Consider the following 17,360-nt stretch of genomic DNA (forward strand, 5'->3'; position numbering starts at 1 on the left):
ATCAATATCAACGACTGGTATTTCTTGCTTTAGAAATGTCCAGCTAAAGCTCTAACATCCTCGTACTTAACATTAACCGTTTTCCGACATACTTTACATTCTCCGTTAACGTTGTCTCTCTTCATAAGCCAATCAAAATTGAGTTAACCATTTGTCTTGAAACGACGTCGAATATTTTGTCTTTGTGGCACTTGTTTACGTGTAGAATCAGAATCGTTTTTTACACTAGACATTATTATGAAAGCATTTAAATAATTTCAAAATACGCACTTGTTTGTGGATAGCTAGCTAATTGCAGACTAAATGAAAGAATGGATTGAAAATGAGAGGGTGAGGGGAGTGAGGGCGCGATACGCCGGCATGAAACCACTACTCATCCTGTAAGGCGCTTACCGTAGATCGCTGAGAATATGTATTGACATAGACTCGATCTTTGGCTGCTGTGCGCGGTCGTGTGATTTTCGATGCTCCCAACCATTTCGCTCGTGCGCATTGTGTCGTTATTTTCGAGAAACTTGATATTCCGGGAGAGTAATATTTATTTTAAATTCCTTCCGGGAGCCGGGAGATTTCAATTTTCACGACTTAATTCCGAGAAAGGTGGGAACCCTAGATATGACACCTGAGAACCTTTAGATCAATAGGTCGGAATAATGTTTGTTCCATTTCATAATATCTGAATACAGCTTCTTTTTTTTTATTTAATTAAAAACTTCATAATTTCTGTAAATCAATGACAGGAAAATTATTACCCCAAACAGGCGGTAGCCCAGAAGGGTTATTAGTTTCGAAACGGAATTTTGCCTTGTTTCACTATAAATGTCTGTTTCACTTTTAAAATTGTTTCCATCAAATATTATCGCCTTGTATTATATTTAAAGAAATTAAATAATGAACAGTCTGCATGAATGTATGTTTTTCGCAATGTCAAAAAACGGCGGCACCCAGAGTTATCAAATTTTGAATAACGTAGTCCTCCATCTGAACATGGGCACCTGTAAGCCCAAATCTTGAATTTTGAAATTGTTTTATTATCTATTTCATATTTGTAAAACATTAAAGAATTTCTTATTAACAAACTCAAGGGCTTCAAAGCGAGCAATGCAACACTGTACGGAAAATAACATGTTTATCTCCTGCGCGCGAAACTTTCTATTGAAAATTCTAAAAATATTCTGTTTATTTTGTGATATTGTTGTTGAATTGTATTTTATATGATTTAAGTAATAAGAACAGGATATTTAGTAAATAAAGGTAACACAGAAAACGTTAAAAAAAAACGCCCCTTAAAATCTGAAAGCTTTCATTATGTTATTAAGCTTCATTTTCTGTTACTATTTTTGTTTTGTAATTTCTGTTAATGGGTTTTCCTCTTTTTCGTTTTTTTTTTTTTTTTTTTAATTACCTTCGAAGGAATCGTGCCATTACTTCTATTAATTAAGAGTCGACTTTAATTTAAATAAATAAAATCTGAAAGCTTTCAGATTTTATTTATTTAGCATGTAATGCATAATGATATATGATTGATAATGATAATAAAAATAACATCAATAAAACGTGATTCAGCTCTTTTTGACTTTAAGTGTGGGTTTAAAATATGTACGTACAGAGTTCCAAAAAAACACAATGATTTTTTTATACATATATCTCATATCCAGCTGATATAAATAATTTCTTTTGTTATTTACAGTAAGGCTGCAAATATTCAAAATTATCAGTTGGATCTATTACAAAATAAATTTTAAATTAAAGTCGACTCTTAATTAATAGAAGTAATGGCACGATTCCTTCGAAGGTAATTAAAAAAAAAAACGAAAAAGAGGAAAACCCATTAACAGAAATTACAAAACAAAAATAGTAACAGAAAATGAAGCTTAATAACATAATTTAAGAATAACAGGAAAGTTATATGAATTATTTATCTATGTTTTCAAGCAGTTTTATCTAGAAAGTTAATTTTTTATTACATAAATTAAATCAATATTATAACCAAGGAATACACTGTTAAAAACGAAAGACTAAATATAAAACTGAATGAATTCAGATTTTTAACTATGCCAAAAAGGTCTCTTTAAAAGTTTAATATGATTTGTCGGTTGATATTATCGATAGAGATGGCCCAGATGGAATCGCGAAACATTTCATTCCTTCCGAGGTATTCTGTATTAAAATTTAAATGCAGCTAAGGAAGTCACACTGTCACCAGTTCTATTCAAAGTCTGCGACACATAACATATTTATTTACTGGACCACCTAAGGTTATTCGCGGGGCAGTTAAACCAGAAAAAACAAAGCTGCTTGCAAAAAAGTAAGTGATTTAGCAAGGCTCATTTTCTTAACAATATTATTAACATGTGTATAATTAAATAAGAAGAGAAACATACCAATGTAAAAAATAATATTATGAAAAAGTAAGCTTATTTTTTGGCACAGATTATAATTGCAACTTGAAAATCGATTTCGAGGGCGATGAGGTACAGACCTCTCTTCCTTAGGAGGAAGAGAGAAAACGAACTGCAAGGAAATGAGAAGATGACCGAATTTTTACATCAAAAACAAGATGCCGTCGTCGCTCCTCCCTTCTTTGCAGAATTTTGTTATTCCTGAAGAAGAGGAATCTTGTCCTATCTCTCTCGAAATCAATAGAGTTTAAATTAAAATCTATAGAAAAAATGAGGTTGCTGTTTTGCCTAGTTAAGTAATGAAAGAGGTTACAAAAGTTCTACACCGAGGGGGTCCTCGAAAATAATGGTGGGATTGCGTCCAGTCTCTAAAAAGTATGTCATAAATAAAGCAAAAAAATTGTAAATCAAATTAATAATCAGGAATATATAAATCCTACACTTCTTTGAATAAATTAAACACTGAATTTTTATTCATTATCATAGGCATATAATTAATATTCGTTGTGTACACTATTAGTACTTCATTTCAATTTTGTAATAGTTTGACTGGATAAGCTCTTCTGCACAAGAGAAGTAATTTGTTAATTTAAGTACTGGATTTATAATTTTTATTTTAATCAATACGTTATTTCTGTCTTTAAAATTTCTCCTACACGTCTACTGTTTCGTTCTATTCTACCAATACGTCAATAAAGCGAGTTTAAATAACAAGCGCTAATCTGTACTCACGAGATAATTTCTGCAACACCAGCCTGCCCCGTTATAGGCTATATCAGCCTCTCTTACTTTTATGCCTTGAGTGCTGCTGCTACCAAATACCGAATTAGTCCTGCATTGAAAACTAAGTTCATAGGTTCGGAATAGCAGAGGCATGTTGTTAGTCTTTTAAATGTATATTCTGACTTTAAATATTTTGTATCACTGAGTTAATTGAAAATTTGAGTCCGGCAAGAAAAGGCAGTTAATTCGGTTAACTGTTTTAATTCTGCATTTCAGGTTCCATTTCAAATGCGTTTTACAGTTGTTTCATATTAAGGAATTTATAAACTGTTTTGGTATTCAAAGGTAAATGCGATAATTTATTTAGCAGTCTAGAACAAGGATTCTCAACCTGTTTTGCCTCTTTCACCATTGCTAGAAGGTCATCCACTCTTTCTTCCTTACCAAACATTAAAAAAATGCATATTGCAATGCCTGCCGCTTATTAACCTCCCACTCAACCACTTACTGCATCCAAATTTTCAGGAATCAAAACCAATACATGTTGAGAAAAATCGTCGTTTATTAAACTCTCTCCGCCGTTTATAAAACTGAAATCGGCAAAAGACTGATTCTTCAAATCCAAAAATAAACTATTTGTGGCTGATAAAAGCTGTTTGCACTTCATTCATTTATGTTTCAATTATGTAGTGCTTGAATAAAACTGATTTAGTACAAAATTTGGTCCGTTTAGTTAGAATCAACACGCCCGGGGGAGGGACACTTCTCTAGTTCCTGTCAGACACTGTTTGCAAATCTCTTTGTCCGGACTAATGCTGAAAGCAACAGAATACCTTTATCTTCTGATGAATAAAAGCTTCTAGAAGGATTGGAAGCAGGTTCTTTGATTATAAACGATTGAGGTTTTCCCACGATTAAAGAATAAGTGGTACTTAAGTGAACACTGATTCCCTTTCACGAGCACCAGTTGATAGGGGATGGCTGTGCACGTATACATTAAGTTTGTAGGGTGTTCTCAGAAAACATCATGAAAGGCTTCTTGCATAATCGCACATTATCACTCTTTGATTGGAAAAAGGGCGTGGTCGTTGTAGGCTGAAGAAAAAAAAAGCAAAGAAAGCATTGATTACACCTATGATAACCATAAAGTGACAGGCGACTTCCTGTTGGCAAGAAACAGGAATTTTGGATTTGAAGAAAATCACTGAAAGTAACATTTTTATGTTCTGTACGTGAATTGTAGCATGTCACAAATGCTTAAACGAAATGAATTAAGCCTGAAAAAAAAAAAAAAAAAAAAAAGCATAAATTACTGAAAGATTACTTTAAGAAATTATATGTTACAACCTGCAAATTACTTTAAGAAAGAAATAAAGTTTGTAAAGAACTAGTAATAAGAACAAATGTCTCAAGGAAGTGCAAAAGGGACGGAGAATCGACAGACGCTGAATCCGCTCTTCTAGAATAGTTTCATACTATGACTCTTAAAACGTGTTCTCATTTCTACGGCTCTTTTGACCACAAAAGCGTTAGAATTCTCTAAAATTCGAGAAGAATATTGTGTGCCAACTGATGGATGACTCACAAGATAGAAAGAGGGTAACAACATTGTTTACCAGAAACTACATGGTGAGAAATCATCATTCGGCTGAAAGATGGATAAAAGACGTTTTACCTGATTTTCTGAAAGAATACAAGCCACACGAAATGTATAGCACAGATGAAAATTTGTTTTACAGAGCATTACCGGAAGTCAGATTAATGTTTATATGTGAAACAGCAGCTGATTTCAAGAAATTAAAAAAACAAGCTGCTGTGTTATTTACGGACAATAAGGATGCAACAATTAAAAAGACGCCAGTGGTTACTGTAAAAAGTAGGAAGCATCGATGTGTAAAATGAGTCAAGAATTCACCTTTAATTTATCATAATAACAAGAACTCGTGGATAACAAAGGGTATTTTTAGTGATTTCCTTTTGAAATGATACAGAGAACTGAAAAACGAAAAAATAGATTTACTGTTAGATAACTGGGTTGCAAACCCCAAGGATATCATTTTCAGAAACATTAAATTAGTATTTCTTCTTGCAGAAACGAATTCTATTATTCAGCCATTAGATCAAGGTATTATAAAAGCTTTCAAATGGAATTACAGAAAAGGTGCCTTGCAGAAAAAGCTAAATAAAAGTAAATTTCTGAAAATGTGATTACTTCGAGGAGATAACTAAAGGAGATTACTAAGGAGATAACTAAATTAATATCTTTGCTAGAGGCTATGCATATTATAGTAAACGCATGGGGAGCAGCCTCCCCAACACTTAGAAATTACTTTAAAAAATGTGATTTTTTTTAGAAGAACTCACAGAGGAATTGCAAATGACTCCTAGTATTTCGGACATCAGTGAGGAAAATTAAGAAGATTCGTTTGTAAAGGCATTAGGATTTTTTTTGGAGCAAGAGCGATGAAAAATTAGCAATGCCTTCGCCGGAAATCGAACTGCGAACCTCTGGAATACGCGCCCAACGTGCAGACTACCACACCACGAAGGCATGCCAAGAAGGCGGGAGAAATACCTTATACGTTTTTAGAATATTTTGCAATCGGTGATAATATCAAGACAGCATATAAAAATATCGACTACGATGTTTTAGAAAGTGTTAAAAGTTCTGCAAAAATTAAAAATGTAATGAATGTGAAATGGAAGAAAGTGACTAGCTAAATCGATAAAAGCACTGCAAACTAAGAAACTCTTGGATTGAAAGGCGGAGATCAGAAAAGTTGTCAACAATTTTACGAACTTAAAAATACAATTGAAAGACTGTTGACGAACAGTTGCGAAACAAATACGGACAGAGCAATTTTTTGTAAAAGTTTAAAATTTAATCAGTACGTAATTATAAAATTTTTTATAAAAAATTAATTTCCAAATTTTTGCCAATAGTTTAATTTTTAATTACTAATCTAGATATTATTAACTAGATTAATTGTTATCAACTATACTAAATAAATTCAAAGTCGATACCTTAATATGCAATATTGAAATCGCCTTTCGTTAAACTCAGCCACTCAATAAACTAAAATATGACTGGAATAGAAGTGTTTTTAGTAAGCGGCTGGTATGTACATTTATTTAGATTATTTTTAACGATGTTCTCTTAATTAAATAAAAAACTGTAAAAAATATTGATAAATATCAAAACTTTAATAAAAAATAGCTTTTATATACATAAACTAAAACTAAATACTTAACAGTAAATGAGGTTCGAATCCCGAGAGGGCGTTTTCGTGGTTTTCTCCATGTGTAACGCGTATACGAGCCAGTTTCCCTTAGAAAATCCTCCACGAAGGCATCCCTTCCTTTAGGCAGATAGCCCTCGTGTGTTTTGCCATAATTAAATACACCAACACCAACCTTTAACAGTAAAATAGAGGCTCATGGAATCCCTACTAAGACTAAAAAATTCTCCTCTTACCTGATTGAGAACCCCTAGTCTAAAAGGTTAAACAAAAACGCTTTATAACATTACAGACAAGCAAAAAAATTTTTATAAAATGTCTTTTATTCAGCAAAATCGTAAAGTAGTAGTATTAATGCAATACAAGGAGGGAAGCATAGAAACCTGCAATCCAATTAACTACCATGAAACTTCCGTCTTACAAGAAAACCTCGCCAATAAGCTTGTAGAGTAGTAGCGGCTGCCTGCTGTTTTCTCTCAAGTTCTTCTAATTCTTTTTCCTCTACTAATTTCTGATAGATAATATCTATTTCCTGAAGCTTTGTACATAAAATATTAGCCTCTTTTAGTTCTCTTGAGAATTTGCTCCAAAGGTCCTTTTGTTCTTTCTATACGAAAAGTAAGCAATAATTAGCCAGGCTTTTAAAAATTTTTAATTTAGTCAATCCCGAAAACCAGGAGTGGATAACCCAGATCCTGTGTAAAAAAAAAAAGTAAAATTGGTTTATTGTATATAACCATCAGGATAAAGCAGAATTATCGATGGAAAATACAAAAAAAAAAAAAGGGGGGGAAAGCAAAATGCACGGAATAACAGCAGCGACAGATGCTGCTATTCCGTGCATTTGGAAGATGTGATAACAACATATAATGCGATTTACAACTTTTAGTTATTTAGAAAGCTCGGCGGTCATATGAAATGACCGCTGTCCTAGATATTATAAATTGTAATTAAAATGATTTGTGCAAAGGTGTCTGCTAATTCAAACTGAATTATCCACAGCAGGCGGCGAGGACGTCTCTTTACTTACTGCCCCACGGGGTTTCCCCCTTCTACTTGCTTAATTGCTTAAAGTAGAGTGCAATGAAGGAAACCACTGGCGGTACATTTCTTAGGAGCCACCGCTAGCTCAATAAATAAAGGTGATTTAAATAATAAAATGCTAATTCACATGTCTAAGATCTCTTTGTAGACAACATTTTTTGTGTAGATCTTTCCATCATTTTTAAGCTCGCCTTGCAGAGGACCATCCATTATTTTTAATTTTACGTCTGTTCTTTCACGAAATCTTGAACAGGCAATATAAAGTTGACCGTGTACAAATGCAGGCTCAGGTAAAAAAATGCCAACACGCTTAAGTGTTTGGCCCTGAGACTTATTGATGGTCATAGAAAAGGCAAGTTTTACAGAAAATTGTCTACGTCTCCATTGAAATGGCAACCCTGTGCCGTGGCAACTTCACCCCATTGGCTAGTATTATGCAAGCCATCAATAAACTATCGGCGACAAACAGACACTTAAGCCGCATATAATAAAGATATTTTTTTATTTCATTTTATTTGATTTTTCATCGTTGCCGGTTTTTGCCGGTTGCATATTTCCGAATTCTTTTATATATAGATGTTAAATTTATTTATTAAATGTTAAATGCACGTGCTCTTGTATTTTTAATTTTTTCAGCTTAGCGTTCTCATAATATTCGTCACGCACTGCACTGCACGGGGAATAAAACAATTCACAGTTACGCAAGCAACCAATAAACTATCAGCGACAAACACTTAAGCCAAATTTATATAAGAAGATTTCTCAGATGCTGCCACTAAAATGTTATTTTTAAATATGAAAATAAATACCAGTAATTAAAAATACATTAAAATCATTCAATTAATTAATTTAATAATCCATTAAATTTTAATTCCATTAATTTTAAATTTCAACAACTTCATAAAATAAAAAATGTGATGTGAATATCATATGATTTCCCTGTACGCCTATTAAAATATACATATTTTTTACTACATTTCCTTTAAGCATATTTCATTTGAAGTGAGATAAGATCTTCCAAATCAAATCCCCCCCCCTCGGTTAAGAACCTCTGTATTATTGGTTGCGCATTACATTATATGGAACAAACGACTTTGGTATCTTAGAAAAAACACGAAGACGCACCTGATATTCCTTCAAACGGGCCTTGTTCTTGGCTTTCAACCATTCTGCAAATTCCTTGGTCCGTAGAGTTTCCTGAAAATGATATGAAATAACAGAAATTTTCTTTGATTTAAAGCAAGCAAAAATCCACCGATGCTTTTAAAATAAAGATTTTATGACACAATTTTCAGTTTATAGCTTCAAAACGAACTTACTTACCTCCATTATTTTACGGATTTCTTTGCGGTACTTCAGTTTTGCTTCTTCGAAGCCAGCTTTTGCCTCATTTTGCTGCTTTTGCAATTCTTCCAGTTTCTTTTCATTGAACGTTTCAAGTAATTCTATATACCTCTCCGCATTCGCTCTGTTTAATATCACAGGGAAGAAAAAAGTTATTTTCCAAAAAATTAGATATATGAACCATTTTCTGCAATCCTGGAAGAATACGCTTGAGAAAATGCTTATCTTTCTCTAATTTTATATGTATCGAAAACATTTTATTTAAAAAAAAAAAGTATGGCCTGGGACAAAGCGCATACATTGCAAATTTAAATTTTACTTTGTCAGGTCGCTGAAAACCGTACTTGAAACAGGAATTCAAGTTCATTTGATTTCTTTAGAACAAATACAATACGTATAAAACGGAAATTCGGCTGTGCAATTGTCCCGATTGCTAGGTGCCACGGGAGCAAAACAAGGTTAATTTCCAGTTATTCTTTACAAGTAAGAACTCCAGTTATTCGGACTCCGGATATCCAAAAATCCACTATTATTAAAATAAATCCCAAAATAGTTCTAGACACGTTGTAATAAATATCAAGTACTTAGTAAAAAAAGGTTTTATGTCCAGCGTAGTTTAAAATTAAATGCTTTTCTTACTTATAGTAACCGAAAGTTGCATTTTAAAAATGCTCTACACATAATTTTGCTAGCCAGTCTTTAAAATACCACTGTCTTTAAAACGGTATTTTATTATCCGTATTATATAGGTTACAAAACAATTATATTTTTATATACAATATAGCCTGTTTTAAAATACGATTCTGGGGGGGGGAGGGGAGACTTTATTTTTAGCATTTCGGTGGTTTCAATTTTTCTATTGGTAGTAGTTGACAAATAAAAAAGTCTGACATTTAAAAAATGAGGGTTTTTACATTAGGCATCATTTTGTCAGGGGCAAAGGCTACACTTGCCTGCCTTTACTTTTAAATTTGCTTCTGTATCCTTCTATAGTATAAAATTTTATGTGTTTTCTCTGCTTCTATGTTTTAAAAATATAAAATTAGTAGCAGAACACATCAGAAGAAATGATTTCTTCCACGCTTGAGAGAAACTCAGTTTTAGAATTCAACATTTTCACAAGATCTTCGTTTAAAATGAGCATGTTTGTAATTTATACAATTCATACTGAACAGAACCTTTGAAAATAAAGCATATGTTGCTGTTGTCTTGTCCAAGAATTTCATGGAAGAATGATTATCAGAGCCTCAAGGACGTTGAACTTCTATTTCCATCCCACTTTTGAGGGAGAGCACCCCTGGGGTTGGACCGAGGGCCTTCCTCTCTGTTCTACCACCAATCCACAAAAGACGACATTTGCTTCATCATGTATTTAGCGTGTTCCTGTGCCGCAAAGACACTACATATTTACGAGCATCTGTGCCTTCTCCGAGATTCGAACTCGGGACCTTCTGTACCGCAGTAGGCTTCCCTAATCATTATACCGCCTGGGCGACAAATAAAACATATAAAAAGGTAAAATGTACACTGCCCCAAAACATGGGACAGTTCAATATCTCCCGTTCTACTGGGTCAATTGACGAAATTCAGCTTGCGTTTTTCATGTCTCAAAAGCGCGACTTAGGATATGTATTAGATTTATATATAGCATTGTTCTAATATAGGTATTTTGACACAAAATCGGACTTTTTCTGAATTAACATACCAATATTCTTCCATATTTCGATTCTACGGCTCAAAGTATCCCAAACTGCCAAGTTTTGTAAAAATCACACGAGTAGTTTTAAAAAAATTAGCCCTCGAAATTTTAGCTCCTACACGTTAATTGAATTTGATATATATTTATTGATATATCTTTCTTATTATACGTCTTTGATCCTTTTTTTGCATTTCGAAATTTAAGTTCATTCCAAATAAAATTCACCCATTTTTTATGATTGTTATGTAGAGAAATTATCTGATAGCGTTATAAAAATTAGGTGAATGATTTTAATTCACCTAATTTTTATAACGCTATCAGATATTTAAATTGGAAATTTAAATTTTATTTTGATTCTGAATTATTTATTTTAAGGCTTTAATTTTGGGGAAAAACAGATGCTTCTGGAAATATTATTTAGTTTAAATGAATATTATTTATTTTCTTTTATTTGCAAATCTTGTACAAACTTTTATTCATTGTGAAAGAAGCAGGGAAAGGGAGGCAATTTTTGCCAAGTCATGATTTCGCGCGCTTGTCCTTTAGAATGTTCGAGAAAGAATTTTCATTGTTAGTTGACCTTAAGAGAGGAAAGTACGTGACGGAAAGGTCAAAGGTTGCTACTTGTCTTTCAATGTAAGTCATTCAGGTTTTGGCGATTGAGGGTCCGGTTGTTGGCTAAGTGAAGAAGGGCGCGCATGCGCGATCACCCTTATTTCCGCATTCTGGAGTTGAAACGAAGATTTTGCCATAATTAAGGGAGCGATAAGTGAAGCCATAGTGGGAGCCCGGTTTGTGAAGGAGACGAAGGAAAATTCGAGTTGGACTCACTTTTTGGCTGACTCTCTGACTGACTCGCTGATTTTCGGGCTTGCTGGACTTACGGGCTTGCTGGACAAAATGTAAGTACGAAGAAAAATGTTTTCCCGGCGGGGAGCAGCAAATATGCTCCCCGGCCGCGTTTTGGTTAAGAGGCGAGACACACTTACTCTGGACTGACTCACTCTTGGACTCGCTGACTTTCGGGTTTGCTGGACTTGTGGACGTTGCTCTTGAAAACTGGCTTGAAGGAAATTCGAGTTGGATTCTCTCTCTTACTGACTGGCGGGTGGAACTTACTTGGGACGTTACTCGTGAAGCTTGCTCTTGGGATGAGTAAGAACAGGCGAGCCGTAATTGCCTAGAAACAACGTTTCTGACCTGAGGCTGAAAACCCTCTTCCTTGCGGCGTGCTGGTAAAGAGGCGAAATTTGAACGAGTTACCTGCGTGTTGACATAGGACTTTCAGGACCAAGCGGATAACCGTCCTGGGCAGCAGTGCTCCTGTTTCTGTTCTACAGTGAAAAAAATAAAGTACCAGTGTCAAGATAGATGAGCCCGGCCGACATCAACGCTTGATAAGATACTAGTCTTCCACTTCAAGATGTCCCCTCAAGATAAGTTTTATTTTTTTGGTGTGTTTGAACTTTAGGCAAGCTTTTCAAAAACGTCCTTAGCAGTAAAAAAAACGTCGAATCTAAAATTTAACTCTCAGGCCTTAAATTGTTTCCCTTTCCTTTCATTTAAATTACCAGACAAACCTTAAGTTTTTTTATGAATTTAAATAAAAAGACTCTCAGATGAGGTTAAGATTTTTCTTATTGTGATGTAATTGAATAAACTGATATTTAATCTGGAACCTCTTACAGTATGTTTTCTTTATATATTTAATATGAACTTTTCCTTTATTTCTTGTATATGTTTTTCTTATGTTTTCGATCCTCTCACGGCGCGGTCCCGGGATGCATTTTTCTCACAACGCAAAAATGCTGTACACGGTTCACTATACGATCACTACCTTTCACGGCAATTAGTTTCTTATTTAACATTTAACATATAGGTATTTCAGATATAACATGGTACCTTGAAGTAAAGCTATTTAACCTTGGTGGCGAAACTTTTAGATATAACATGATTTATTTCTAAAATTTGTATTTTTAAATATTTTTTATAAATTAAAAATATTTTTTTTAATATAATCTATAAAATTTTTATTGTCATCTTAGAGCAGATGTATTTCTAAGCATACCTACAAAAAATCTGAGTTTTTTATTCAAAACTTCCTAAGATGTACGTGAATTTACATATGGCGCGTTTTGAAATTTGGCATATTTATTATAAAATAATAATGCCAAATGTGGCTTACACACTTTGTTAAAATTATTTGAAAGTATAAATGATGACTTTTTTTAACGCTCGTGCACGAAAAAAGGCAAAGGAAAATAGGTTGCTATAAAGTAAGAAGTTCGTCAAGTGCATTATTCTCGGCGCAAACTGAAAAAAATGTGCCAAGTTAAATTTTTAAATTTCTCATCGAAAATTAAAAAAAAATTCAAAAACATTAAGATTTTGTGTCAAAATACCTATATTAGAACAACGCTATATATAAATCTGATATATCTGATCGAGACGTGAAAAACGTAATTTGAATTTTGCCCAATAAAACGGGAGATATAAAAGTGCCTATTAAATATAAAGATAATTTAATGCAATGCTTTACGTGAAATGCATTCTATATAAGACGGAATTTCACATAATTCACTTAAAATGCAATAAAACTATATATTTCATGTAAAATGCAATAAAAGGAGAAATACACATTTTTGTTTGAATAATCTTGAATGAAAAACAGTAAATTATAAAGTTATTTCATGAACTATTTCATTTGAAATGAAATATAATACACGTAATATAATTTGGCTCACCAGCGGCCGAGCGGTCAAGTTGCTGAACACTGGTAGTTCGGTCCGAGTTTCGAATCCCGCGAACGGGCTGGCTGCATGGGTGTTTTCGTGGTTTTCCCCATGTGTAACGTGTATGCGAGCCAGTTTCCCTTAAAAAGTCCTCCATGAAGGCATCCCTCCCTTAAGGCAGATAGCCCTCGAGTGCTTTGCCGTAATCTAATAAACCAAACCATAATTTGCGTCCGCGACACCTACAGTAAAAATTGCATAATGCCGGCAAGTTCGGGACATTGGTAATGAAAATTTATCAGATTTGCTGGATTATTGGACTTATTCCAATAATGCAGTAAAATAATTTTATAAATGTAATTTAATACTTTTTAAGAATGCAAAATATTAAAGGAAGTTCTACGCAGAATAACACCACAAATAATTAATGGTTGAAAACTAGTAGAAAATAAACTATAGAATACATGTAATTTATCATTCCTAATCAGTTTAAATTTAGAAATATACTGTACTGCTGTCGCATGTAGGTTTCGGAATTCGAATAGTTATCTTTTTCTCAAAATATCATTGACAAAAATATAAAGACTTCTCTGCTTTGTGGCTATTATATATTGTAAATTTCACAAATACTTTAAATGCTCCGGTAGTCTCACACGAAAAGTAATATTAATTAAACCTTCTCCCTCGTCACTTTCCACTCATTCACCAGAGGAATTTTTCGCGATTGGTGTACCGTGTGCTACCTTTATATATTCACTAAATTTCATCTTCAGAAAGTGTGACTAGAGAAAAATTCGAAATAATACTTTAAATTACGTCTAACAATTCACAACAATCAGTGGTTAATTAATAGTTAGAGTCCAGCAACAAAATTTTGCTACGTAAGATTCAGCAATAAATGTACTGGTCCTAAGAAGTGACGATGGTTTCCAGTTAATTTCCAGAAACGCAACTGTAGCCTCATCAGATGTCCTTCTACCGGATACATGAATTCTGGATTATCGAACTTTTAATTAGTCTGTCCACCGTGAGAAGAAACTTGACTTCGCCTGTTAGGAAATTGGTTTGGTTTATTTAATTAAGGCAAAGCACGCAAGGACTGTCTGCCTAAGGGGATGGATACCTACGTGGAGAATTTTGTAAGGGAAGTTGGCTCGTATACACGTTACACGTAAGGAAAACCACGAAAACACTCATGCTGCCAGCCACTCACCTGGAATCGAGCCCGAGTTGGAACAACCAGTGTTCAGCTTGGCCATTGGTGGGCGCCGCCTGTTAGGAAAGTGCGACTGCAGAATCTCATTGCTGGAAGAGACACAGAAAACTCATCTAAAGTTGCGAATCAGAATTCCATTCTTACAGAGCATGCGCCGCTAGTCCTGGTTTACCTGAAGTAAGATGTTGGGGATCGTCCAGCACCAAGTGATGCAGGCGAGGTTAAATCTTTTCTAGGGGTGTACAGACTGCATATTCCTTGAACGAATTAAAGAAGGCCGTCGCATAAGATTTTGCACTGTGCCTCCGGTTTCGTTTATAGGACTTAGTTTCACTTCATAAAACTCCATAAAGAATTTGAGATTTTTTTTCCACTTTATTTCAACTGATCACGGATTATTTCAACAGAGGTAAAAGAGTAACTCGATTTATAATACTCGAACATAAATGCACTTCATTAGAAAATGCAGGTCAGAAATTTTATGCCCTTACCTCACCAAAAATGGATGTTGATAGCTGGAATCTTCAGAAGCAGATGACAATTTACGTTCTCTGTCGATTTCATCTTTCATCTCCGGAGGCTGTAAATTTCGTATCAAATATCATTTACTTCATTAATTTACAAATTGTATAAATAACGTTATATAGTGGAAATGCAAATATCAGGCTTTAATGAATAGGTTCATAACCATCTTATAGGAAAATTCGAGTAATTGAATTGTCTTGTTCCTACCTACAAACTTCATAAGAATAAAAAAATTCGAAGATATATAAAAGAGGCCTCCTACCATAATTACAGCATTTTCTTGGCTTTTGCTAAAATATAATTTCGAAAACTGTGCTTTATAACAGTTATTAGCTAGTTTAAATACCAGAATAATGATATATTGAAAAATAATTACCAAAACGAAGGTAAGGATGTTTGAAAACATAGTGGAAAAAAATAAAAATGTTTAATTTTTTAATGATATTGTTATAAAAAATGCAATACTTATATAGTAACATAAAAATATTTTATCGTATACCTTAAAAAATCGTCATGAAATCCGTGTCACTGAATCAAAAATTTTTGTACACAGAATAAATTTAACCTTCTCCCTAACTAAATTCAAATACTGGCTTAATTTATGTTGCCTTTGTAAAAATTACAAAATTCGCAAACAAGAAGTTTTTCTTGTAAAATAGTAACATTTATTTAGCACAAAGGGGCGTTAGCCCAAAAGGGCTATTACCTGTGCCACATGTTCAAAACTATCCTCAGTCATCAAACTACCCTCAGACCTGTTTCACCCTATTCGAAGAATTTTTTTTATAAACGTGACTAACGGGATTAAGATCCACTATTTTATTGTTTTAATTAAGCAGAGCACACTGTAAACAAATTGGAATTGTCTGGTTGTTTGCCATTCCACAAAAAGCACAGACTTTAACATTGACAAAATTATAAAAGTAGTTATATACAATAATATATTCTCCTCATTACGTTTTGCCTTAAACCAGAAAATTCTGCAGCCTAAATGTAAAGAATTATCGTATTAGCCCACGCATGCTCTTGTGGTGTTAGTGTTTGGTTTTCTGCTGGAAGATACGTGATTCGAACTAAAATATAGCTAGTGACCTCCAGGGAGTAATTAACTGAGTTTTGTACCTCTCCCCATTCCCCCTTTATATGAAGGAGAATGTAAGTAACTATTCTAATCTTTCATGCAAGCTCTCGTGATGTAGATGGTTAATATGCCCATCTAACAATTGTAAAATCTTTAATTCGATTCACATTTCTTGCTTCATAAACACCTATTTTCTTTAAAAAGCGTCTTTTGAAATTAATTTTCTTCTTTCAGTATATGTTTAATCCACGCGCATTTATTTTCAAGAGAGAAAAAATAAAAGAAAAAAACATAAAAGAAAAAAAATGGTTTAAAATGCAATAGGAAGAGCATTACGAGAATTCAACAAGCGAGGGATTTTAACACTTAGTATATTCTCCTGGTAAGCATAATATATTTGATTAAAATTATTAAAATAACTCACAATTTGATCTCCAAGATGTGTAGCTATTTCAACTTCTTCGTGAATATTTTCTGATTCACTGTTGAGTTTATCAAGCTCTACAGGAAAATTTTTTTCATCCTCTTTTATTTGTATCCATCTTTCAAGTGGTATTTCCAGTCTGTCTTCGACGAGGTGTCGTAGTTTCTCGAACTTTGCATAGAAATCTGAGAAGTTTATACATATTAAAAAAATTTTAATGTTGTCCTTTAAGGATGAATATGCATCATACAAAACCTGATGAATTTAATGCTTACGATTTCCGAGAAAAGAATTTTAAAAATAACAAACTAGGATTGAAAATGTTTTATGTTTTTTCGAAAAGAATTATGAGTATAATTGAGATCAAAATGTATCGAGACTTCATAAAACACAAGATTTCAAGTTATAGGTCAGTATGTATTGCCTCTTCAAAGTAGTCTTCTTCGATTGCAATGGACTTTTCAGTGGTACTTAGGCAATTTCAGTTCTTGAGACATGTTTTAGGTTAGTACTTAAGTGCCTAGGTTTGTTAGTATGCAAAATATTTTAAAACTATAGGTACAATACTACAGTGGTTCACATTTGTTTCGGACACTAGTTTTTTTTTTTTTTTTTTTAATTAATTTTTAGGTCTTGTACTAAGTATCGAAACATAGACTCCAAATATTTTTATAATATATTATATTTTCTTTATTTTACGTTTTGCTTGTTACAAAATAAATATCATTAAAATATACGTTAATAAAATAATTTATTCATGAAGTGCTGATCAATAACTCACATATTAATTCGGGCATTTCAAAGTTTTGTTGAAAGGTTTCAACAGACGATGTTTGTTGTCACAACTTTTTGGGTACGCTTTTTGTTATCGGTACAATATTCAAAAATGTATATGTAATAATAAAAGCAAAGGAAATGACGGAACACTGTA

General features: G+C 33.3%; 1 protein-coding gene across 2 annotated transcripts; it reads right to left on the reverse strand.

Annotated features, from left to right (window-relative positions):
- Positions 1-6,669: 6,669 nt before the first annotated feature.
- On the reverse strand, positions 6,670-17,140 carry LOC118190522 (uncharacterized). Of its 2 annotated transcripts, none has more exons than XM_035361245.2 (5): positions 16,430-17,140; positions 14,891-14,979; positions 8,732-8,876; positions 8,534-8,605; positions 6,670-6,971 (listed from the first exon to the last, which is right to left on the reverse strand). In XM_035361245.2, exons 2-5 carry the CDS (start codon positions 14,968-14,970, stop codon positions 6,759-6,761), a joined length of 510 nt encoding a protein of 169 aa, XP_035217136.2. In that variant the 5' UTR covers positions 14,971-14,979; positions 16,430-17,140; the 3' UTR covers positions 6,670-6,758. The 2 variants fall into 2 exon arrangements, with proteins under 2 accessions (XP_035217136.2, XP_035217137.2); XM_035361246.2 differs by having other exon boundaries at positions 6,927-7,059.
- Positions 17,141-17,360: the final 220 nt, after the last annotated feature.

This window comes from Stegodyphus dumicola, chromosome 7 (genome assembly GCF_044657685.1).
Source record: "Stegodyphus dumicola isolate Sdum_Otavi_A_Nest chromosome 7, ASM4465768v1".
Classification (NCBI taxonomy): Eukaryota; Metazoa; Arthropoda; class Arachnida; order Araneae; family Eresidae; genus Stegodyphus; species Stegodyphus dumicola.